General features: G+C 49.5%; 1 protein-coding gene across 1 annotated transcript in view; it reads left to right on the forward strand.

Annotated features, from left to right (window-relative positions):
- LOC113820762 (uncharacterized) overlaps positions 1 to 22,774 on the forward strand; it is a 193,707-nt gene extending 170,933 nt beyond the window's left edge. The window contains exons 3-12 of the mRNA XM_070124662.1: positions 17,242 to 17,493; positions 17,848 to 18,180; positions 18,485 to 18,693; positions 18,999 to 19,193; positions 19,309 to 19,553; positions 19,665 to 19,897; positions 20,152 to 20,795; positions 20,995 to 21,144; positions 21,268 to 21,395; positions 21,539 to 22,774. Of these exons, the coding sequence (XP_069980763.1) occupies positions 17,242 to 17,493; positions 17,848 to 18,180; positions 18,485 to 18,693; positions 18,999 to 19,193; positions 19,309 to 19,553; positions 19,665 to 19,897; positions 20,152 to 20,795; positions 20,995 to 21,144; positions 21,268 to 21,372 (2,366 nt within the window). The 3' untranslated portion in view covers positions 21,373 to 21,395; positions 21,539 to 22,774. The remainder of the gene's footprint in view (positions 1 to 17,241; positions 17,494 to 17,847; positions 18,181 to 18,484; positions 18,694 to 18,998; positions 19,194 to 19,308; positions 19,554 to 19,664; positions 19,898 to 20,151; positions 20,796 to 20,994; positions 21,145 to 21,267; positions 21,396 to 21,538) is intronic.
- Positions 22,775 to 25,000: the final 2,226 nt, after the last annotated feature.

The following is a 25,000-nucleotide window of genomic DNA, read 5'->3' on the forward strand; positions in this document are numbered from 1 at the left end:
AGGGCAAGCTGACCTGGCGAGGGCGCGTCGTGGTTTTAGCATTATCGGCGAACAATAAGTCAGACTTGTTGATGTCAGCGGAGGGCCTGGCCGGTGGCACTGACCCAACCGAGGCACTGCGTGACGTCATGTTATGGGGGTTGCCAGATCGGACCCAAACATCACGCCGGGCCCGACCCTCCGCCGCGCCCGTACACAGTAGATCGTGGGCACCAGCGCCGCCGAGACCGCAGCCAGCCGTGTGGGGCACCATCGTCGTCGCCGCCGCAGTCGTTCGCTCGTCTCGCTCGCTCGTCTCGCTCGCTTCCTCCGTGACCGTGCCCGTCGCCTCGCGCATGAAGACGCCACTTCTCGCTGTGTACCATGGGCGGTGCTGCAACTCGTCGCTGAAGTGTGTGTGCGTCTGTCAGAACAACCTGACCAAGATGGTTTGCTTTAGTTACGAGGAGAACAACAACCGCCGCTACCACGCCAAGAACTATCCCCGTGAGTACCTTTTCGATTGGTGAGCCGCCCGTCGCCTGCGGGTAATCATGTGTCCTCTAGGAATGTTTTAATTTACTTTTGTGGAACTTTTTATGCTATCGCGGCTGATTCCGTGGCGATTATGCATTTTGCCATGGTGTGTGTGTGTGTGTGGTGAAGTTGCAAAGCGCGGTGGTTGCACGCGACAAAACACAGCAGCGGATGTCGCGCAGACACGGTTCTCTTTATATATAGATTCGTGGACGAGAGCCTGTCGACATGAGTGACATCATCCCCGCGCTCGCCCGCCCGGGGGAGTCGCCGCCGTCGCTCGGCCGTTTTGCATCCTGTAAACCGCCCAGCGCGGCGCCCGCGGCGGGGCAGACAGACAAGGATGACTCCATCGGTGTCCCTCGCTGCCAGGAAGGGGGCTGGGGGCCGGGGTGGTGCCGGGGCGGTGCCGGGGAGGGGCGAGGGTGCCTTGGGAACGGGACACATCCTGCTGACTCACGGTGCAAATAAGCGGCCGCGGGATTTAAGCTTGGCGTCGAAAGGGGTCGTCACGCACAGCCGACGCGAGGCTCAGCGCATGACGGGTAATGCGCCCATTGGCTGCGGGGTCATGCGGCGCTCGCGGGCTGGCGACGCTCTTCCGCGGGAGGAATTGAGGGCCGGAGTCGCTTGCGCCGAGCGGCCGAGGGCGAGTCCTGGAAGGGAGGCGGCAGTTCCTCGTAGGAGGAGGCAGGTCCACGTGGAGATCCGGGAGCAGGTGAGTCCACCCGCGCCGCGCCGGCCGGAGGTGGCGTGGAGGGAGCAAACGAGGGAAGGATCTTCGAGGATTTGATTCTATGATGAAGGACTCTGACGGGAGGACGGCGAAGTTCTCCCTCGCCTGTGCGTTCAGCGAGAGCGACGTCGGCAGTTTCCGCGGAACCGGGTGAGTGCTATTGGGTGAGGCCGCCGCTTCTTTCGGCGACGACCCTTGCGACCTTGGTTAGAGACGTGGTATGAAATATTCAACATTCATAAAAGAAAAGAAATGTTTTTAAAAAGCTTGCGCTGCCGATCGCCACCGCAGGGAGAGGGAATTGAAGGGGGAGTGACTCCGGCGATTGGAGGAATGGCCGTGTGTTCCGTATGATTATCCCCGCCGTCTGTGTATGGATGACTCTCCCGCACGCAAGCCGACACTCGTGGTACACATTCCTTTCACTGCTCCCCTCCCCCTCCCCCTCCCCCTCCCTCCTTTACTGTTCCAGTGACCTTGTATGTTTGAGGCTGGTGAGATGAGTGAGAGGGGGGGGGAGGGGAGGGGGGCAGGATCGACAGACACAATAGGCCACCTTGTTTACTATTGTGGTTTACGTTATCAGAGGACGCAAATTCCGACTCTCCATCCACATGTGCAGCGTCATCCGGTTATCAGATAGTCGTGTGTCTTTTTTGTACATAATTGTGTAAGAACCGCGGAGAGATAGCGCGGGAGAGGGACCAGCAGTTGCGTCGCAGATGCTGTGGATACCTCACAGGCGAGTCGGAAGAGAGGAGGGAAAGAAGGAAAGGACAGCGAGGAAGGGAAGGAAGAGAAAGAGGGAAGACAGCAAGAAGGAAGGAAGGAAGGAGGCGAACACAGGCCACGTGTCGAAGCGAAGGACTCGTGCAGCGGCCTTGCGAACCCCTCCCGGCCGGTCACGGTGCGGGAGAAGTCCTTGTTACGAGAGGCTCGCTTCGCCCGATTGTTTGCGACCGCGGCTGGAGGAATCCTCGCGGCCGTTCCCGGATGTGACCAGATGCCCGCCGACCTTGGCTAGGAAGTGCCCCCGGCGCAGGTAGGGAAGGGAAATGGATAACTGTGTCGGGTAGGAAGGGGGAGGGGGTGGAAGGGGAGAGGAGGGAAGGGGGAAACGCGAAGCGAGAAGGATGTTTATTCAAAACAAGAGCGAGCCAAACGCGGCCCGGTTCTGGCCTTCTCGCCAGGTAACGCGGCTGATCGTACCTGTCGGGCGATCGCTGTGGAGACGGAGGATGCGCTCGGACTCTCGGGCAAAGGTTAGTGTTATTTTTAAGGCCGTCAGACGGGTGCGGGGCGCCTCTCGGAAGGATCTGACGCCGGGACGAGCCCACAAAGCGCCCTGCCTGACAGGTGTGCGCGCGGCCCGTCGAGCTTTTTGCGGGTGTGACAGGGCCCGTCGCTCCCCGGCCGGAGGGGGGAGGCGCGGGCGACGGGGCTCTCACGCGCGCCCTCACTTTTCTTTGTTTGATTTATCTCTCTCTTTCCCTTTCTATTTCCCTTTCCCTTTCTCTTTCTCTTTCTTTCTCTCTCTTTCCCTTTCCCTCCCCCCCCTCCCTCCCTCGCCCCCTCCCTCCCTCTCTCTCTCTCTCTCTCTCTCTCTCTCTCTCTCTCTCTCTCTCTCTCTCTCTCTCTCTCTCTCTCTCTCTCTCTCTCTCTCTCATTCACTCACTCACTCACTCACTCACTACGAAGATAGACTACAGAAAATTGGACTTGCTACTTTGGACGAAAGAAGTAAAAGGGGGAGACATGATCATGCTGTTAAACTGTGTTACAGGAAGAGTGAAGTTAGACACAGATGACTTTAAAAATTTGAACACAAGAAAGACGAGAAGACACAGTAAAAAGTTGAAAGTAAAAGGAAGCGATAAAGATGTCAAAGAGTTCAGTTTCCCAAGCGCAACTATTGAAATATTGAACAGTCTTCCAAATAACGTTGTGTGTGCCCAAAAAAATGCGGATCGGTTTAAGAATTGATACACTAATTTGAATATATCTGAGCTTACTTCTCGCGTATTTGAAACAAGAAGCTAAGAACTAGGTAAGAGCACACACGCACTTTCTATTCTTAAAACACCCGTCTCGAGCTTACGCTACACTACTTTTAATCACTCTTGTTTTTAACTCGACTCTTCCTTATTCCTCCAACCCCCACCCCACCCCACATCAAACCCCCGCCCCCACGTACCCCTCCGCACGCCCGCACGCCCAGTTCTGTCTGCACTTAACTCCTCCCCTTCTTTTGTCATGTGCGAGACTTTGAACTTGGGTGTGTGACGGGAAGAACGCGGGGAATTTTTGGAGGGGGAGGGAGGGAGAGAGGAGGAGAGGGGAGAGGGGGTGGGGGAGGAGAGTGTATGAGGGGATGGGGGCAGGAGAGGGTGGCTGGGTGAGTGGGGGGAGAGGGTGGCTGGGTGAGTGGGGGGGAGGAGACGGAGGGAGGGGGCAGGAGGGGGGGGGGAAGTAGGGAGGGCGAGAGAAAGAGAGAAAGTTGTTTCAGATCCTGTTGTTGTTCTCTCTCTCTCTCTCTCTCGTAGCTACTCCCCTCCCATCCGTGTCTCCCCTTTCTCTTTCTCCCTTTGCTATCTATTTTTTTACCTATCAGTATATTTGTCTGTCTATTTCTTATCTATCTATGTTTATCTTCATCTCTTCCTACCTTTTTCCTTTCCCTTTCACGTCTATCTCCTCTTCTTACCCTTTCTCTTCTACTTCCTTTTTCTTCTCGTCTCTCTCCTTTCTTTTTATCACTTTCTCCTCTTCCTTCTTTTTCTTTTTTCTCCTCTTCCTTCTTTTTCTTTTTTCTCCTCTTCCTTCTTTTTCTTTTTTTTCCTTCCTCCATCTATCTCCTCCACCCCTTAATTCATTCTTCAACTCCCTTTCTTTCCTCTATCTTCCCCCTCCTTCTCGTTCTTCCTGTTGCCTCCTGATCTCTTGGTGTCATCACAGCCACTTTGTCTCCTCCCCCTCTCCCTTCCCTCCTCCCTTTCCTTCCCCTCTCCCTCTCCCTTTCCTTCTCCTTTCCCCTCCCTTTCCTTCCCCTCTCCCTCTCCCTTTCCTTCTCCTTTCCCCTCCCTTTCCTTCCCCTCTCCCTTCTTTCCTTTCCCTCCCCTCCCTTTCCTTTCCCTCTCTCCTCCCTTTCCTTCCCCTTCCCTCCCCTCCCTTTCCTTCCACTCCCTTCCCCCCTATCCACTCCCCAACCTCCCCCCTCCCCGCCCTCCCCTCTCACCCCTCCCCTCCCCCTCACCCCTCCCTTCCCCAAATTTCCCCCTCCTCCAATCCCCTCCCGTCCCCTCCCCTCCCCCACCCCCCTCCCCTTTCCGCCGTATCCTGCGCCATCTTGTCTTATCAACACTCATTCATTCTCCCGTCCCTGTTCTCCTTTGATAATGACTTCCGGTGGAGAGATGGCTTTTTTCCGTCGCGAGGTGCGTTTGTTTGTTTGTGGATGTGTGTGTGTGTGGGGGGGGGGTGTTTGTTTGTTTGTGTGTGTGTGTGTGTGTGTGTGTGTGTGTGTGTGTGTGTGTGTGTGTGTGTGTGTGTGTGTGCGCATGTATGTATGCATGTGTGTGTGTGTATGCGTGTGTGATGGAGAGGGGTACGTGCATGTGTTCATTCATGTATACGTGGATATACAGACAAGGAGGGGAAGGGAGGGAGAGAGAAATATGGCGAGGAAAGAGGGGAGGAGAGGTAAAGAGAGAGGAAGAGGGAGAAATGACGATTGTGTGTGGAAACCTTGATTTTATTTCTTCTATTCCTCTTTCTAGGCTTTAGCACTGTTCAATTGAACCCTAAAAACCAGCGTTCTAGATTGATTCGATTTTTTTCGCATAGAAAACATACTGTATAGAAAACAATAACTGTGTTTATAAATTGCATAGAAAAAATAACTAATTGTGTTAATTAGTTATTTTTTCTATACAATTTATAAACACAATTAGTTATTTTTTCTATACAGTTTATAAACACAATTAGTAATTTTTTTCTATATAATTTATAGTGTTTATAAACTATAGAAAAGAAATAACTGTGTGTATCTCTGTTCAGTCGTTTGATTTGGTTTCGGAAATTTTGAGGAAATTCCTTTTATATTCCTTTTGTTTGTCAGATCCGGGCGCGGGCACAGATTGAGCTGGACTTTTTATTGCAGGTGTTATTGTGTATTAATTTGCCATGCGACACAGGTTTCCTAAAGGTGTTCTCTTCTTTTATTTAGTGTTTTATTTACTGTTTGTTTGTATATAGGATCTAGCCCCACCGATTATTAATCAAATAAAATGATGAATTATGTGTAGGCTGTAGGTCGTCGCGCTGCACATAAAAAATAGACCTAGAACCTTGCCTTGCATATCAATGGAAGGCTAGTACCTGACTGTTGTACCCCCCCCCCCCCCCGCCCTCGTTCAGAACACACCCAGTACACCGACCTTCAGGACAGTGCATTTACCTCGGAAGAAAAAAAAAACCGGTCTTGATACACTTCTTTTTTTCTCTTTCTTTCTTTCTTTCTTCGTTTTATTTATTATTTTTTTGTCATCCCTTTTTTTATCTTTCGTTCTTTCTTTCATTTTCTTCTTAGAATTCTTGTCATCTCATTTTTTTTCCTTTCTTTCTTTCTTTCTTTTTCTTCTGGGAATTCTTGTTCCACCCCCTACACCAGCGCCATGCTCCCACCCCACCCGCCCTCCCGCCCACCCACGAGGCCGCCCACACCAGCACCCCACCAACAACTCGTGATATGTGTCATTTTTATACACGGACCGTGCCTGGCTATTATTATTCCCCGCCCTGGCGCCAACACCCCGCCCACCGCCGCCACCGCCGCCGCCTCTCGAGCCTTCCTCCCATACGCCCAACTCCCCCCCCCCCCTCCGCCCACGCCCACGCCTACACCTAGGGAATGCCTGTGGGTGCTCGTGGGGGATTCACGCCTCTGATGTGGTTTATGGCGAAGGAGTGAGTGAGGTGGGTGAGTGTGGTGAGAGGGGTGGCAGTGCGGTCTGCGCTGGCTTAGACCTACGGGCGCTGTGAGGGTGCGGGTGCGGGGGCTATAGGGAAGTGATAAGCAGACATACAGATGAATAGAGAAAGGGAGAGACAGAGATAGAGAGAGGCACAGAAAGAGAGATAGAGAGAGAGACAGGGATACAGAGAGAAAGAGAGAGAGAGACAGGGATACAGAGAGAAAGAGAGAGACAGGGATACAGAGAGAAAGAGAGAGACAGGGATACAGAGAGAAAGAGAGAGACAGGGATACAGAGAGAAAGAGAGAGACAGGGATACAGAGAGAAAGAGAGAGACAGGGATACAGAGAGAAAGAAAGAGACAGAGACAAAGAAAAATTGAGATTGTGTTTGTCCTCCTATTCTCCACCGGACTAAGCTCTTAGGCACACTTCATATCGAAAGAAATCATAGCTCATTCTTTGTTACGGGGGAGATTTGCACATATATCACTGTCCCCGAAACTCCTATTTTATCTTCGTTTTCCTCTTCTTCTTCTCAAGAATTTCTCTCGAACTCCAGAATGGCCGGGAAGGGGATCAACCGTCCGAAATAAATATCTTTTGGGGGTAATTCCCTCCTTATCTTTTCGCCATCACCCGAATGGCGAGTAAACATGCGAGGTTCTCCATCGTTCTCCATCGTTCTCTTCCTTCTTTTCTTTTTCTTTATTTTTCCTTTCTTCGAGTCTTCTCCTTCTGTGAGGTTCTTGATCGTTCTTTTCTTTTCATTCTTTTTCTTTCTTCGAGTTTTCCATCATCTCCTTCGAGTTTTCCATCATCTTCTCCTTCTTCTCCTCCTCCTTCTTGTTCTTGTTGTTCTTGTTCTTGTTCTTCTTCTTCTCTGCATCTTCGTTTTAATTTCTGCTTTCCAATTTCCTCCTCGCTCGAATCCGGCTCGCTTATCTCCCGTCGACATGACTAATGATGGCGTTGGAGGAGGAACTGCCATTAAAAAGCGTGCCTTGTACCTCGTCTGCGATTCGGGTGTCGGTTGGTTGGTCTGTCGGTCTGTCGGTCTGTCGGTCTGTCGGTCGGTCTGTCGGTCGGGCGGTCGGGCGGTCGGGCCAGAGGCGTCGACAAGCCCGCATACCAGACAGCCTCTGAGTATTCCCTCTCTCACTCTCTCTCTCTCTGTTGTCTCTTTTCGTGGGCCCTCTTTCTCTTTTTTTTAATCCTCTCTTTTCTCACTTCTCATTTCTTACTCTTCTCTTTCTCTTCACGTTTCTTACTCTCTTCTCCTTCCCTTCTTCCCTTCCCTTCTCCTTCTCTCTTCTCCTCTCTTCGCACTCTTTTCTGTGTGTGCGTTGGCCCATCACAACACCCCCTCGGCAAGGTTGTTGGGGACGGCTGTGTCATTCGCTGAAATGGGAGGGGAAGGGAAGGGGGAGGGAGGGGGAGGGAAGAGAAGGGAAGGGATGGGAGGGAGATGGATGGAGGGGAAAAGAGATGGGAGGGGAGGGGAGAGGAAGATGGAAGGGAAGGGAAGGGATGGGAAGTGGAGATGGAAGGGAAGTGGAGAAGGGAGGGAAGGGAAGGGGATGGGATGGAGGGGAAGGTAGATGAAGGTAGAGGGTAGACGGTGGAAACGGAGACGTAGAAGAAAGGGGGGTGAGAGGGAGAGATAGGGAGGAAGGGAAGAGAGATGGGAAGGAGGCAAGGGAAATACTCACTCCCTGAATGACAAGGGAGAAGGGACAGGAAGGGCGTTTTGGGGAAGAACGAAAATTTGTGGAAAAGAAGCGAGTGAGAGAGATGATCCACGTATGCAGTTGCTTGCATGTGCGTGAGATATACAAGCAGACGAATATGTAGACAGAATGCAACAGGAAGCAAGGACCAGAAAAAAACCGGAGAGGAAATCGATAAAATAAGCGTTTCGAATGTGTATAGAATGCGAGAAATCAGGAGGGGGAGCAGGTGGTGGTGGAAGGGGGGAGATAGAGGAGTAGGAGGAAGAGGAAGAAATGGAGGATGAGGAGAAGGAAGAGATGGAGGAGGAGGAGGAGGAAAAGATGGAGGAGGAGGAGAAGAGGTGGTGGAGGAGATAGAGGAAGTGGAGATAGAGAAGGAGGAGTAAGAAGAGGAAGAGGAGGAGATGGAGGAGGCCAATGATAAAAAGGAACAACCCGGGGCGTTCCAGCAACGCGTCGCGCCCACTTCCTCCCATTGTTGGCGAGTCCCAGGCGACGACAGACTGTGACTGACACTTTTGTTAGAATTGTCGGAGCCAGTGTTGTCGGCGCGTCGGCACGCTGTCGGTGCTGGGTGTTCGGGATGGCGCTGGTGCGGGTGACGTGCGCTGCGACCTGGTGGGAGGTGAGCGTGGTCGTCCGTCTGAACAAAGGTGGGTGTCGCAGGAACGGAACTTTGTCTTCTGTCACGGAAAGTCGATGCTCCCGTCGGTCATTTTCTTTCTCGGAGCTACGGTGGCAGCGAGTCCGATGCTTTTGAGTGCACATTGGGTCGCAACGCCCTTTGCGCGAGTCGCTGTAGACGAGTCAGAGTTCGCGGGGCAGGCGGGCAGGGCGGCCGCATGTGGCATGTGGGCCGTGCCAGCAGAGATGACTGGCGTCACTCAAGATAAGGCCCGGCTCTTATGGCCACGGCCGCCCTTCTCCGGGGCCCCTCGCGCCTACTGCGTGGAGTCCTGGCTTGATGGCCCTTGCGCGGCCTCATGAACCTGCTAGTTCGTCCCTGGAGAGGCTCCGCCGTATCGGAGTGCGGGTCGGGTCCCCGCGGGAGGATCCCATCCCGCCCCTCCATGGCGGCGGCGTCTGATGCCGCTGCGGGGGATCGGGTGTCCGCCGTGCCCTCTCGCCTGCAACGGACGTCATGGAATCGCCCTCCTGCAATGCTCCCTTGCAATAATTCAGGCGCTTCCTGTTCTGCGGCGAGGCGAGGAGCCCGCACCCATTGAGTGGGCTCCATTGACGCTGCGGGACCCGATGCGCTGCGGTCGCCGCCAGCCGCCCCCGAGGAAACCCGACCTCCCGCTCCGCCCGGCGCGGCGCTTGAAAATTCACTGAAAATGGGACGGAGAATTTTTATCTGCTGGGGTGCGGTGGGGAGGGGAGGGGGAGGGGAGGGGGAGGGGTCGGTGACCTCTACGCGCCACGGAAGGGGGAGGGGGCGAGGCTCATCCTCCGGCTTTGGGGAGGGGGGGGGGGCGGAAATGGGGTCCCTCGCGGGTCTTATCGGCCAGCCTGTTGTTGGCGGGGAGTCGGTCAGCACCTCGAGTCGGGAGACACCATTTCGTCTCGGTGCTTCGGCGAGTTTGACACCAGGACAAAAACAAGCACAAGCCATGGCTGCGGGTAGGAAAACGGGCGTTGTGTGCGGGTGCCTGTTCTGACCGCGGAGGGAGGGGAGGGGTGGGCGGGATAAACGTTTTATGACCCCGCGGTGGACGTTCTGGTCCCGTGATGCAACGTTTCGCACTGATACGTAACGCGCTCGCTTTACAAAACATTTCTGTTCGGGCGGCCCGGGCGAAGTAAGTGGTCGTGTATTTTTCCAGTGAGGGGAATGAAAACATGCGGAGTAAAGAATGGCCCGCATGGCGCTGCTGATGCTGTTAGCAATATTAAACCATTGCCGCTTTAAGTCCGACTCGCTCGCTGGATGTAAAACAGTAATGGGATTGTCAAATGATGACCTTTTGTTTAATCACCTGTGCTGCTTCCCCCTCCCCCCCCCCTCCAGCCCCTCCTTTGGGAAGACGAAAATAGCCCCGGCGCTGGAACGAATTTCGAGTCACGTGACGAGGGCGAGCGGGAGGAGCTACGCCCCGCGCGTCCGGAAGCGAAGACGCGGAGGCGGCCTTCGGAAGGTCACTCTCGGCCGCGGCGAGGCTGTGACGCCACGCTTGGGTCATGCGGACGGTGACGTCACGGCGCGGCAATGACCCTCTGGATCGATGACACTTTGGCACCGCTACATCTTCCCTCCTGCCCCGCCACGCCGCCGCGCCATCTCCCGCTACGCCGTCGCTCGCTCCTCCCACAGGACGGCGCGTTAGCCTGGTGCTCCTCCGGACGCGTTGCAGGGCCGCGGGTCCACGCTCCCCCCTCCCCCCCCTTCTCTCTCTCTCTCTCTCTCTCTCTCTCTCTCCCTCCCTCCCTCCCTCTCTCATTTCCTCCTTAATTCTTTTCTTCTCTATCCACTCTCCTTCCTTATCTCCCATCTCATTCCCTTCTTCTCCTCCCAAGCCTCTCCTCTTTCATTCCTCTCTCTCTCCTCCTTCCTCTGTTTCTCTTCCCTTTCCCGCTCCCTCCTGACGCGGCATCTCGTGGTCTCCGCTTTGTTGTGACATTTCCTCCACTCGGCTCCTTCTCTCGGCTCCTCCGCCTCCGCCTCGTGGACCGCGCGGAGGCTTGGCGCCACGTTGGAGGAGGGGGGGCGGGGGGCGGGGGGCGGGGGCGGGGTTCATACAGTCCACGAGGCGAGAGAGAAGCGTCGAGCCTACGAGCGATGGGCGGAGCCATGCAGGCGGCGGACGCTGGGCTGGCGTAGGCCGTCGTGTTGGAAGCCGCTCGCTCGGGGGACTTGGCAGAGACGGCGGTCCCCTGGGAAACATCCTTTGATCCCTTCGCAGCCCCTCCTCGGACCATTGCCTCCTCCTCCTCCTCCTCCTCCTCCTCCTCCTCTCTCCTCCTCTCCCTCCTCTCCCCTTTCCCTTCCTCCCTCCTTCCTCCTTCCCTCTCCCCCTCCCCTTTCCTCCCTCCCTCCTTCCCCTTCCCTCCCTCCTCAGTCCTCACTCCTTCCCCGCCCCCATCCTTCCCCTCCCTCCCTCCTTCCCCTCCCCTTCCCTCTCCCCCTCCTTCCCCTTCCCTCTCCTCTCCCCCTTCCTTCCCCTTCCCTCTCCTCCCCTACCCCCTTCCTTCCCCTTCCCCCTCCCCCTTCCTCCCCCCTCCACTCCCTCCCTCCTTCCCCTACCCTCTCCCCTCCCCCTTCCTCCCCCCCCCTCCCCCCTCCCTCCTTCCCCTCCCTCCCTCCCCTCGCCAGCATTTACCCCCGAACTCGAATCCATTCTCGTGAAGCGCGGGAAACCCCAGGATATTTGGGTGTACATTTGTTGATTGGTTTGGCACCCGGCTTTGGCACGCGAGTCGCTTGTGTTTTTTGTTTCTTTTTTCTGTCTTTGTTTGCCAGCGCTCTTGTTTGGGGGTTCCGGAGGTGGTGATTCTCTTGTTTGTTTGTTTTTAGCCGAGAGAATTGTTTGGCGCTGATTGGCTCGTCTGGTTTGACGGATTATTGCAGTCGCGTTTTTTTTTGCAATTATTATTATGGCAATCGGACGCGTTTTGGCGAGGTCTTGAGCTTCGTTTATTTCACCTTCTGTGACTTTGACTGACACGTGTATATCTGAGCGAAGATTTTATTATCCACTGGCCATGTAAGATTAGTTTTCATCCAAAATCGAGCACAAAAAAAGATGAAAATAAACATCGGGCACAAAAGATGAAAATAATGATCGGGCACAAAAAAAAAGATGAAAACAAACTTCGGGTGCCAATCTTTTCTCGTCCGAAGAAAACACGAAGGAGACGGACGGTTTACCAGGCGGAGGAGGAGGAGGAGGAACCGCTTCCCTCGCTGCGCTGACGTGAATGGCCCGGGACTGACTTCGGGACGCCCGCTCTACCACCTTCTTCATTTTCTTCTTTTTCTTTTTCTTCTTTTTCTTTTTGTTCTTTTTCTTTTTGTTCTTCGTATTCTTGTTCTCCCTCCTCTTCCTACTCCTCACCATCACCTCTGCCTTCACTCCTCCTCCTCCTCTTCCTCTTCCTCCTTCTTCTTCTTCTTCTTCTTCTTCTTCTTCTTCTTCTTCTTCTTCTTCAAGGTCGAGGAGGAAAAGCCAGTGCTTCGTGGTTTTTTATGTTAATGTGTATTTTATTTGTATTTATTTTAGTGACAATCTATATATTTTATTAATTCCCTAGTCTTTCTTTTTAGATATTACCATAATCGCCACGATTATCCTACACTTTGTTAATACGATATTCTTTACATACAAAAGGTTGCTACCAATGTAACAATGGTCGTAAAAAATATATAACCAGTAATACTATAACAAACGTGATATACCTCTTTCAGTCTAGGATTATTGAGTAAAACCGCAGTTACCTTGCATTGGTATAACATAATTGCATTAAAAAAGTCCTTACCCGGATTTCTTTTTTAGTCCACCCTGAAAAGATCACGGAATATTTTCTTCTTTTTTTTTATTCGGACAAAGAAAACGGAATTTGTTTGCTTAAATGACACTTCACTTTTACACACACCATTGCTGTTTATTTAGCTGTCACGTCCCGAGGGAGAACGACGAATTTTAGCTGTCATAATTCATCTCGGGACGAAAGCAACTCACGCCTGCAATACTTCGCCATTTAATAAACCTTCTTGTAAGGAATTCTCTATTCGTAAAAAGAAAAGTTCTCTCGTTTTTTTTTTCCCCCAAAAAAATGTAATCTCGGTTGACGTATGATTTCTCATTAAAATATATGGCTTAATGACTCGCTTCTTGGAACCGAGTCCCGCTTTTTTAACGCCAAGAGGCTTAGAGGGATTCTGTGAGGTGCATAGGCCTACCCGTCGTCTCCATAACAGGTCTTTGGGGCGCCTATTAGACCAACATCTCGCGTCGCTATCTCGCGGTCGCCTTAGTGTGCGAGAGAAATTGTATATGGATGGGTTTTTATACTATATGTGTATTTTTTTTCTTTTTCTTTTTTTTTCTCTTTTTTTTTTTGCGGTCAGGCGGGGGGGTCTGTTGTGGGGTTTCGTCGTGTTGTGGGAGGGAGGTGGATGGGGGGGGGGGGGATGGAGTGAAGGTGTTTTGAGGGATTGCTTTTTGGCAGATCGGTCCGAGGAGGGTGTGCGTTTGGAGGATTTGAATGAGGCATGCAGGCACGTACACACACACACACACACACACACACACACACACACACACACACACACACACACACACACACACACACACACACACACACACACACACACACAACTCCCCCCCCACCCCACACACACACAACTCCCACCCACCCCACACACACACAACTCCCCCCCCCCCACCCTACACACACAACCCCCCACCCCACACCCACAACCCCCTTCCCCCACACACACACAACCCCTTTCCCCCCCACACACACACACACAACCCCCCTCCCCACACACCCCCACACCCACACACAAGACCATACACAAACCCTAACCGAACAAACCAAATTCAAAACACGCGCGCCGCACACACAACGGAATAATAACCTTTCTCCGTCACCGTCTCTCCTCCTTTTACTAAAAATAACCCGAAAGCCAGGATGCTGACCGCGAGATATCTGGCTTGTGCTCCTTAATCCGGTGGCGTTTGGTTGATTCCAGTTCGTTGTTGTTGTTTTTTTCTTCTCTGTCGTTCGAGTGTAAAGGAAGGAAGGAAGGAAGGGAGATGGGAAGAAGAAGGAAGAGGGATAGATGGGATGATGATGATGTAGAATGGGAGGAATGATGATGATGTGTAGAAAGAGAGAAAGGATGATGTTCGAGTGTAAAGAAAGAAAGGGAGATGGGAAGAAGGAAGAGAGATAGATGGGATGATGATGTGTAGAGAGAGGGAGGAATGATGATGATGTGTGGAAGGAGGGACATGATGATGTGTAGAAAGAGAGAAAGGATGATGTTCGAGTGTAAAGGAAGAAAGGGAGATGGGAAGAAGAGAGATAGATGTGAAGATGGTGTGTAGAGTGAGAGAAAGATGATGATGTTCGAGTGTAAAGAAAGAAAGGGGGATAAGAAGAGAGAGATGGGAAGATGATGTGTAGAAGGAGAGGAATGATGAGTGTAAAAAAAGAAAGAAAGGTAAATGAGAAAAAGAAAGATAGATGTGATGATGTGTAGAGAGAGAGTGATGGTGATGTTCGAGTGTATAAAGAGAAGGGTAAATGAAAAAGAGAGATTGAAGATGTGAAGAAAAAGAGGGATGATGAGAAGGGATGATAAAAGGAGAGAAGGAAAGGAAGAAAGAAAAAAAGAAACGATTGGAAGAAATGATAAAAGAAAGAATAGAGATACGATGGGGAGAGATGACAAAAGAGAAAGAGAGTGAGAAAAAAACTGTAAATTTCGGTTTGCTCTTATTAATCCAATAAGGGGGGGGGGAGTGGAATAAAGATTGGGGGGGGAGGGTTAATAAGGATAGTTTTGTTCGAATTATTATTATTATTATTGGGAATTAGTAATTATGAAGCGATGTGAAATTGCGATATTTTTGAAGAGGAGAGAAAAAATATAGATGATCGTAAAGCATATGGAAAACGTGAGACAGAAAAAAAAACACAAATAAACAAAACAAAAATACGACTACACAAACAAAACAAAAATAAAACAAAGCAAAAAAAAATATACGTGACGATAAAGCAGACAAACAAAAAAATACGACAAAAAAAAAAAAACAAAGTAAAAAAAATACGTGACGATAATTACAAAACATAATTGCGGGTAAAACGATACCGGTTTTCCGCGCCTTTCAGAATTTCCTTCCTCTGCGTCTCTCGCGAGGACATCCGACCCACGGGAGCGCGTAACAGGGCCTGGGAGACGGACGGTGGGAAAGAGGGGGGCGCGGGGTGGGGGGTGGGGGTGGGGGTGGGGTGGGGGCTGTGACGTCGCTTGCGGATCCCGGAGGTGGAGGTTGGAGGTGGAGAAGGGGGTGGGGGTTGGAGGTGGGAAAGAGGTGGAGGTTGGGGGTTGGAGGTGGGGGTGGGGATGGGGAAAGGAGGAGGAAGAGGTGGGTGGAGAAGGGGGAGGACGGAAGAAGAGAAGGAAAATGACACAGGAGGAGTAGGAGTCAAGGAAGAAAAAAATGAGACAACGAGGAAGAGCAGCGGCAGGAAGGGCAGGAAGGGCAGACGAGGCCCCCCGCGATGACGTCCTCCGGCAGGTACTCAGAACCATGTAGGGAAAAACACGGGGTCGGCATCTGCGGGAATATCCTGCCGCGATGGCGAGCTATTTCGAGTGTTTGTTTGACCCGACAGGATGCACGAAACTAATGACGTACGTGCAGGACCCCCCCCCCCTCTCCCCCTCTCCCCACGGGTCGGATATTAAGAGGACGCCGCCCCCGCCCGCCTCAGTCTCGTCTCGTCGCCCGCGGTGTGGTGGGCAGCCTAGGGGCGAGTGCAGCGCGCGTGGCAGCGGAAGAGTCCCCTGCGTGGCCGCGAAGCCGCAGAGAGTGCGCGAGGACCCCGTCGGCAGACAGAAAGAAGGCCCAGCATGGTGGCCGTGGACGCGATCCCGTGGGAGGCGGTGGCGCGGGGCGGCCTCCCGAGCGCGGTGGCCCTCCACCTGCTACGGCTGTGCGCGGCGGGTGAGTCATGCGCCGCGGCGAGGGTGCAGCCCGCGGGTGTTTGTTTAGTACCTGAGGGAGACTTGGGAGTGGGCGTGGGTGCACGCGGGAGGGCGGCGGGGGCGCAGTAGTGTCTGCCCTCCGTGCGAGGCGACTGGCATTCCATGGGCTGATTCTGGGCTAGATATAGGAGCGATAACGTAGATTAGGTGTAATCTCTGACGCGGAACGCAGATCACTCCTGTGCCCTTCGGTCGTGGCTTCATCGCGCTTCGTTCCCCGCCTCGTTCCCCTCAGAAATCTTTTTATTTATTTATTTATTTTTTTGTTTTTTTTTTTTTTTTTTTCATTATCCATATTTTCATGTTACGGACACCACAATAAAACAGATAGTACTCACAACACAGTCATGTTTTGGAAGGGCATTTTTCTCTCGGCTGAATGGAGCGAGTGTTAAGAACGCGATAAGCGTTTCGGCGATAACAGCCAATTCTTGTCTCAGGAGGGCCTTGTTCTGCTCCACAGTGTACCTCTGTTCCTCGGCGGGAGCGTTTCAGTTCCCCGTTACCTATGTCAAGTCGAGGAGTCGCGGTGGCGCCGTGATGCTGCTGACGGGAGGCCGCAGCGCTGTACCTCCGCTGATGGCAGTGACGCCGCTATCCCTCCTGTGTGTATGGTGACCCGGCCGGTGCGATATGGTGAACATGCTTGGCTCCGAGAGACTCAAAAGTGCACTGTGTTGTTCAGTTCGCCAGGGAAGGCAGAGCGATTGGGATTAAGAGATCTCCGACGCCGATTTGGATTCGTGATATCGCCGGGAAAACGCGAACGGCCGCGTCGCAGCAGGAGCCCCGGTAGCAGCGGTAGCCTTATCAGCTTTCGCTCTCAGTGGCGGCAGAGCAACGGGCATGACCTGGAGCCATGGCCTGCGCGGCGAACACAATTAACATATGAATGTGAAAGTGCATTAATTGTGGAGGAAGGACGTGTGCGATTGCAGTGCCGGTGGCTTCGACGCGTCACTTGAGAATACGTACACGAGCGTCCATGACTCTGGTGAACGAAAAACAAAAACAAAAAACGAAGGGATTCGAACACCGGAGATACAAAGTAAAAACTAATAGAAAGGAAAGAGTTAAAAAGGAAACCTTTCGGACGCAGGTGGCCTGTCGGTTACATTTTTAACGACAACAAGGCGACATGACGTTCTGTATTTGCTGCAGGAGACGAAACAGCAGCGGGGGTAATGTGGATGTTGTGTGTTCGCGCTGAGGTGGAGGTCGTTAGGGAGTCAAATGGAGCGTTGTTATAACCATACCTGTTGTGCTTTGTGTTATTGTCTTTGTTGTCATTAGACGGTACACGTATGATATGTGTGTGTGTATATATACAATGTGTGTGCGTGTGTGTGTGTGTATACAATGTGTGTGCGTGTGTGTCTGCGTATCTGTCTTGTGCTTTCTAAAATTAGTCTATTTCTGTGACTGTTTCATATTTTCTCGCTCCCATGGACATGTTTTTTTAGTATTTGGCCAATTCTGTATAAAAATGGAGGTGACTGCTGAGTCAGCTTTCCTTCCTTCCTCGCGCCTGAAACGTGCCTTACTCCGCGTTTTCTGTCCTCAGGTGAACGTGTCGTGGAAGTGTATGGAGGGGTGACAAACCACGCCCACGCGCCGCCCACGACCGTGAGTGGGCGTAGCGGCCATGTCGACCCGGCACACCCACAGCTGGTAGACCCCGCCCTCCTCACCTCGCTAGACCTGGAGAGCGATCACGCCGCCCCCGCCCACGAGATGTTGGTGACGGACGCCCCCCACTCCACGCGTCCGCATGACCTCAACCACAACAACCACGCCTTCGGGCACAAGTCCTCAGGTGAGTGGGCGGCAGGCGGCGTCGCGGCATCGCAGGGACTCTTTTGTTTTTACTGTAGTTGGTCTTGGAATTACTGTTGTTATTTCCTTTGTGTTGCTTCGGATTGAGTTGTGTTCTGTGCTTAACATTTTTAATTAATAATATTTTTTTAATTAATAATAATTTTGTGAAAAGATTTTTTGATACTTTTCAAAGACGTAATGCTCTCATGATAAAAAATAGGTATATATGACAAAAGGCATTTAATGATAATGCTGAAGTAGAAATAGCTTGTCTCATTAATAAAATAAATAAATAAATAAATAGATAAAATCTTGTGCACCGTCCCCAACTAACGCGAGCCGCCCCTTCCAGAGGACCATGTGAGTGGGCGCGCCGGTAAGTACGTGGTAACGGAGTCGGGCGACCTGGCCGGCCACGACAACTATGCCTTCGACCACGACATCCTCTCGGGCCAGGACAACTACGGCTACGACCCCGGCTACAGCTCCGAGAGGTCCCCGGAGGACGAGGAGGGGCCGCCCCTCTACTGCTCGTCCTCCTCGCCCGCCTCCTCCTCCGCCGCCGTCGCCGCCCAGCGGGAGAGGAGCCCCAGGGAGCCCAGGGACAGGAACTCGCTGAAGGTGGCCCCGGGGGAGATCATCAACACCCTGGAGGTCATGCGGCTGGTTCCCTTCATCACCGAAAGTAAGGCGGAGCTCGGGGCGAGGGGCGTGGGGCAAGGGGCGTGGGGCGTGGGGCGAGGGGCGTGGGGCGAGGGGCGTGGGGCGAGGGGCGAGGGGGCCGTCCCAGAGGCCTCGTCTTTTTGAGGGCGGGAGGGAGTGGGGGAAATTGGGCGGGCCTGCTCTGTGGATTCTTGCTCTTCCTTATACATACGAATTCATCATTGATCCAAATGGAAGTTGTTTGAAATAAATACTATTTTTGCTCCTTTGCTGCATTTTACATCATGGAAACAAGCCGTTCCCTAACCCCGGACTGCCTCCCCCAGGTACAACTTTCCAAGTGACGGTGATCAAGAACCTCCGGGGCCTGGGCTTGGCCGTGACGGGCGGCGTCGAGTGCGACCTCCCCTACGCAGGCCTCATACGCATCAAGAAGCTCTACCCGCAGACGCCGGCCTGGCTCTGCGGTCAGCTGGAGGTGGGAGACATTCTCCTGCAGGCCAATGACAATCCATTAACAGGACTGACGAGTCACGTAAGTAGTCCAGGGATCGAGAGGTCATCTGGCGGGGTGTCGTATTGCAGTGGTGTAGTCAGATGATCAGCTGAGACTGGAGACTCTTGTCTTGATTTCAGTCACGCCTTCCGCCGTTTGTTGTTTTTCTTTGTTTAATGCCGCGGAGTTGGATTTTTTATGTTTACGGTTTAAAGGTCTCCACGGTTAAACCTATTATGTATTATCATTTATATCTAAACCTATTATGTATCATCATTTATATCATTCTTTTAAAGCTGGGGATACGATCAGAATATATTTCATCTCCTTTTTTCCTTTCCCAGGAGGCCTTAGAGATGCTCCGCACCGTCGGCCAGGAGGTGACTCTGGAGATCTGCCGGCCGCCCCCTGGCACCATGGGGGACGACGAGGACCTCCCTGACGGCGGCAACACCCTCGGCGTCGTGAGCACCAGCCTCACCACGCCCAACACTAGTCACAACTACCTCTCCCCATCGCCTTCCTTCTCCTCATGTGGGGTACGCAATCTTATCAGCTGGAAAATACCCATGTAGCCGTGAATATCCATGTTTCTTGAGGTGTGCCCTATCAGCCTTCGGGATTATTGATTTATGGCATTCCCTCTTTTTTCAGGAGTTCGAAGTGCAGCTAACCAAAGTTGCAGGTTCCTTGGGCTTTACACTGCGCAAACAGGACAACAGCATCTTGGGACACACCATTCGGAGTCTGGTCAAGGAGCCTGCAATTTCAGACGGCAGATTACGACCGGGAGATAAGATTATCTCGGTCAATAACACAGATATGTGTAGTCTGAGTCACGAGGAGGCGATAGGCTTCTTACGCACATGTCCTGAGACTGTTACTCTTAGATTGTATAGGTGAGTATTTTTTCAGTTTGGAGAGTACGCTGAAAATATTCAAATGCCATGACACTATTTTAAGGCTTGCTATTCACCCATACAGTGTTTTAAATGAAAAATGTATTTCAGGGATGCCATGCAAACGCCAGTGTCACCAGTCTCCCCCACGGAACCTGACATCCTAGCGAAGCCTAAACCACTGCGCAAAGAAGCCAGGGACATGCTCAGTGACTTGGCTTTCAGAAAACAGTCTCCCAGCAATTCGCCTAGCTTAGCTGGAGCCTCGGGCTCCCCGGGTACACCCAGAAGACGTAGGCTCCAGAAGACCCCGAGTCCAGATATCAAGAGTGTAGTCATAGATAGTAAGTACACTTGTTATTTATTTAGTACATGCATTACGCGATCTTACGTTAATTAACGAGAAGATTTGTTTCCTTCCTTGCAGTCACTTGGTTTTACTGGATACATTACTTATTCTTTTTAAGTATCATAGTCATATGTTTTGCATATATACACTCCTGTATTAACTTGAACATTTGATCAGAATACCATACCTACGTATAAATAACAATAAGTATGAGTACATTTTTCATAATTTCAACCGTCGTTTCCACAGGATGGGACTCGTTGGTGAGAAAAACCGAAGAATCTCTGCCCGGTACTCCGACTCTCGAAAAGAAAACGTCGCTCAACAGCATACGAGAGACGGACCACGAGACCTCCCCCTTCGGCGACAGCCAGACGGACGACTCCCTCTCCACCACCATTCGCTCGCGAAATTCGTCCGCGTCGTCATCCTCGCTCACCGCCTCCAACTCCGAGTCGAGACCGAAGAGACCCAGCTTCCTCGACCTGAGCAACGGGCGTGGCTGTCCCCGCAAGACTCAGTTCACGCCCCCGCACGAGGTAGACCGCTCGTTTCCATCCCCGCTCGGAGGTAATTACCCGTCGGCTGACTCGCTTGACTCTGCCCCCCAGTTGACCTCAGCTCACAGTGACACCCCAGCATTTTCCCACCTCCAGCAAGGGTATCAGAGTGTTAACCTTGGAGCCCTCCACCCCCACGAAGATTCCAGACTAACCAACACAACCTCAGACCATAACATTAGCAGCCACGATACTGACGGTCCCCAGCAGAGTGGTCTACTAAAGTGGAAGGGAATTGTCTTTACCCCCGAAGAGGAAGACACTCAGTCATTAGAGGAGTCACTTCAACAAGAGGGGGATCGTGAAGGGTCACCTCAGTCACACAAACCGAAGGTGATTGTCACTACAAGACAATTTTGTTCGAGAGTTTTAGGAAAATATTTTGCTTCAATTTTTCGTTTTCTCGTTCCAAAGAGGAAACTTCGAATTAATCCATTAACCCAGCTTGGATTGCAGTTTTTGACATTGAGAATGAATTATATGTATGTGATAGAATTTTGAATGAATAATGAAAATAATGTTTTTGCTTTAGATGGTGACAATAGAGCTTAACCGCGGATGGAACAGTCGTCTAGGCTTCTCGTTGCAACCAAAGGGGGAGAACACTGTCATCAAGGCCATATATGCAGATAGTGTTGCAGCCAAAGATGGACGACTGAAAATGGGGGATATTGTTGTAAAGGTAAATTAGCTTTACAGTGTACGAGTTTATCATAAAAGATGAATATAATAAAACCATTTTTCTTCTTAGAGTTCACATCGACAAGTCTCACTCATTGTTAATAATTCGATTTCTTCCCTGAAGGTGAATGGCATTGACGTGGTAGGATGGGAAACTGAATCTGTAATTGATCTGCTTCGTAAGACAAGAGGGAAAATTTCGGTCACTGTTCTTCAGCCACTAAGTTGAACCCAAGCCTACTAATGGTAGAGGTAAGGCCCTTTTTTTTGTTCTGTTAAAATGTTTTCTTGTATAAAAATAATAATCTTGTAAGAGAATAATGCTGCATTTTGGTAGATTTTATTGAAAACTGTTGTATTTATCGTCACTAATTAATATTTTTGTTTATTTCCAGACACTTGAAAACTCGTCTCAAGATGCCTGTCTTCAGCTCTTTTCGAAGATTGTCGCATTCGCTCCTTCAGTTTATCTTATTCCTGATCCACGAACATGTATCAAAGGATCAGCTTAACCTAAGGCTTGAGTTGTTCAGATCTAATTTCAAGGCAGCTAAGGCTTCTATATACTAATTCTTAATACTGTGTTATTAACGAATTTTAAAAAGTTCATCTCATTTCTCTATCTCTAGACTAAGAAGTCGAATACCCTCTTGCCATTATCGAAGCTTTGCCTTTTTAGCTCTTTTATTCTCGAAACTTCTTGCATGAACGTTATATTGCTCATTGATAGGCGTCACGGCCCCTCGAACCCAATGCTAAGTGATGTAAACCTGGTCAGCCGGCAGGAGAGAGTTCTAGTTGAGAGAGTTGCCAATAGTTCTTGCAGAAGGTCGTGTCGCATATATATTGTGTACAAATGTTCCATTTAAACATATATTTAAAGAATATGAAGCTTTTATCTATGATGTAGGCAGTATTTATGCAGTGACCTTTTAAAGCTTTATGCCAGATACTTGTTAGCTATTACTGCTGCACTTCTCTTTTAGTGTAGTTTTAAAACTCACAGTAAAAATACAAAAAAATGTATATTATCCCAACATAGAGCTGCATATGTTTAATTGTTTTTACCATTGTTGTTATTTAATTTTTGCCAGTTGTAAACTAATGTGTTTACTTGTTTATGACAATGACTGTGAGTACTCAAGACTTAGTGAGAGCAGGGCCTCACGTGGGACTCCCTGTGTAATAGACAAGCTTGTGCCAAAGATAATAACTGTATAACAATGTACGGTAAAGAGCAGTCAAGTCAGCTGATTTTAAAACAACATTTAATCATCAGTACTTACGTGCCATTCATTGAATGATATTCGAAGTCAACATTCCAATAGAGAACTTAATCTAATTTGTATACCTCTTGACTGAGGAGCCAATTGTCTTTCACCTTCATCCCTATGACACAGTCAAGATACATTAGAGTTTAGATACTCCAGAAAAAGAGATAGTTTTTGCGGGTAGCTGAACTCTCCTGCTAAAGACGGCATCTAATTGTTAATTTATTATGGATGTGTCATGTAAGCTGAACCATCCGTTATAGGAAGGTCATGATTGTGTTATAAAATGTTATAAAACTGTATTTTAGAACTGTCACCAAGTCTGTATATATAAATAAATAAAATATATTTCCTGTATTATATGAGAGTTTAAATGTCCTACATATTCTACGTGCACCACATACAAGATAGCTGTAATACACCTTGATAGTTTCGAAAGGACTTTGACACAAATATTTGATTTTCTGTTCTTTTGTCCTGAAAAAAGTACAAGAAACAACCAAAATATGAATCATGTAGAACAAACGAAAGTGAAATCTAGTCCAAACTAGATTTTCTGGATACTGAATAAAAAGCAGGATTTCCGATTTCACATTTTAAGGAGACAAATTATGAAATACTATCAAGATCAATGAAATCAGTCTTTTTTGTTTTTGAATATGAAACATTATTACTCCTACTTTATATAAAAACTGACTGACTTAGCATAGGAAAGTCACTAAAATATATCCAGTAAATCGAAAATTTCATAGCTAGGAAGTACAAATACAGGAAACGATACTTACAAAGGCTTCAAGCATAGAACCTTATATATGCTAGAAATCATTTTTATTTCATAATTACAGTTTCATTATTATTTGACTGCGAGTAAATCGGAACGCCTTCAGACGTCATATTATGTAATATATTATCAAATATGGATAAGAAAGGTTTTTCTGATTACTGATTACTTCTCTGATTACTCTGATCAGGTAATCTCTATATACAAACTGCGATGATTACAATGTTTTTGTGTTGTGATGCTGTGTTTCGGGAAAAGCAGCTGCATTGTAATGTATAAATTTTATGACTGGTTTCAGATCACTGATCATTTTTAACGTCTAGAGTTTCTAAATCACGCGAGAATAGAACGTTTTACTCAGACTACCGAGATGATGAAATGAATCTTCCTCGCGGTTTTAATTCACAATACGTATCTTCGCTAGGCGTCACGTGACCTTTCAAGATCTCGTGACGCACACACGTTCTCTCTCTGTTCGACCGCGCTCTAAGTGACTCAGAAGGACGCCTCGGTCTCCGTTAAAGAAAAATCTAAATTACGTAAACGAGTGTGCGGTTGAATTGGTCTGAGTAATAGGACAACAAAGGCCTAACACGCGTCTCGCTTTACAGTAACACGCTCAGACCGATGTTCACACTGCCGGAAATGGGTTTGTGTTCATGTAACTCCCCGCGTATGGTAATCTCGTTATGACGTCACGGAGGTACTTACGTCACACGCTCGCCCACTGACACGCATCTCCGTCATCACCAACAACAGATTTCACGGACATTAAATCAGCTGGTAAATCCTGCGTGTGATTTCATTGCTTAGACAAGAATACTTATCCCCTTGGGAAAAAAATGACAATCGGTTATATATCTCTAAATAAAACTCGAGAGATAACAAGCATCACGCGTCGAAGTGTGTGTACCTTATGGAAGCAGATTACTATTTAATGTGTCAGCAATATGTCAAGGTCAGTCCACGGCCACGGCGACGGAAGCGAACCAGAGCCTTCGGAAAGGTCGCGCGGAAGAAAAATGAAGCGGCCGTAATGCAAGGCGAAGCGGTTGAACAGGTGCAGGAAGGAGAACAGGAAGACGGCGGCGGGAAGGATTCAAAGGAGGCGGAATTCTCGCGTCAAAAGAGAGAAAGTGAGGTGTGTGTATGCATCTGTATATACACATTTATATATACATACTTACATACATACATACATGCATACATGCATAAATATATATATATATATATATATATATATATATATATATATATATATATAGATACACATATATATTTGTGTATGTGTGTGTTTGTGTATGTATGTGTATGTGTATATGTATGTGTATATGTATGTGTATATGCATGTATATATGTATGTATATATGTATGTATATATGTATAATGTATGTATGTATATATATGTATATCTTAAATATATATATATATATATATATATATATATATATATATATATATATATATATATTACTCGCTTTAATTTAGTTTTACCGTCCGATAATGCGTCTGTTTTCACTCAAAGCGTTCCTGGTTTTCCTTCATCCTTTTGGCTGCTACACATTTCATCCTGGAAGAAGAAAATTAGAGATAAAACGCTTGTGAAAGAAAATACGAAAGAAAGAGAACTTGTTTGTTTTTTACCAGGCCTACGGTGTTCTATTTCTCGACTCGTTCACAACGAACTGTGTCAGGGTCGCGAGCCTACGACGAACCCAGTGTCAGCGCCCACGCGTCTTTCACACATCAGTAGTCTATGTTCAAATTACAACAATAATATAGTATAAAAAAACATGCATTCGTTT

The sequence above is a fragment of the Penaeus vannamei genome, chromosome 8, assembly GCF_042767895.1.
Source record: "Penaeus vannamei isolate JL-2024 chromosome 8, ASM4276789v1, whole genome shotgun sequence".
NCBI lineage: Eukaryota > Metazoa > Arthropoda > Malacostraca > Decapoda > Penaeidae > Penaeus > Penaeus vannamei.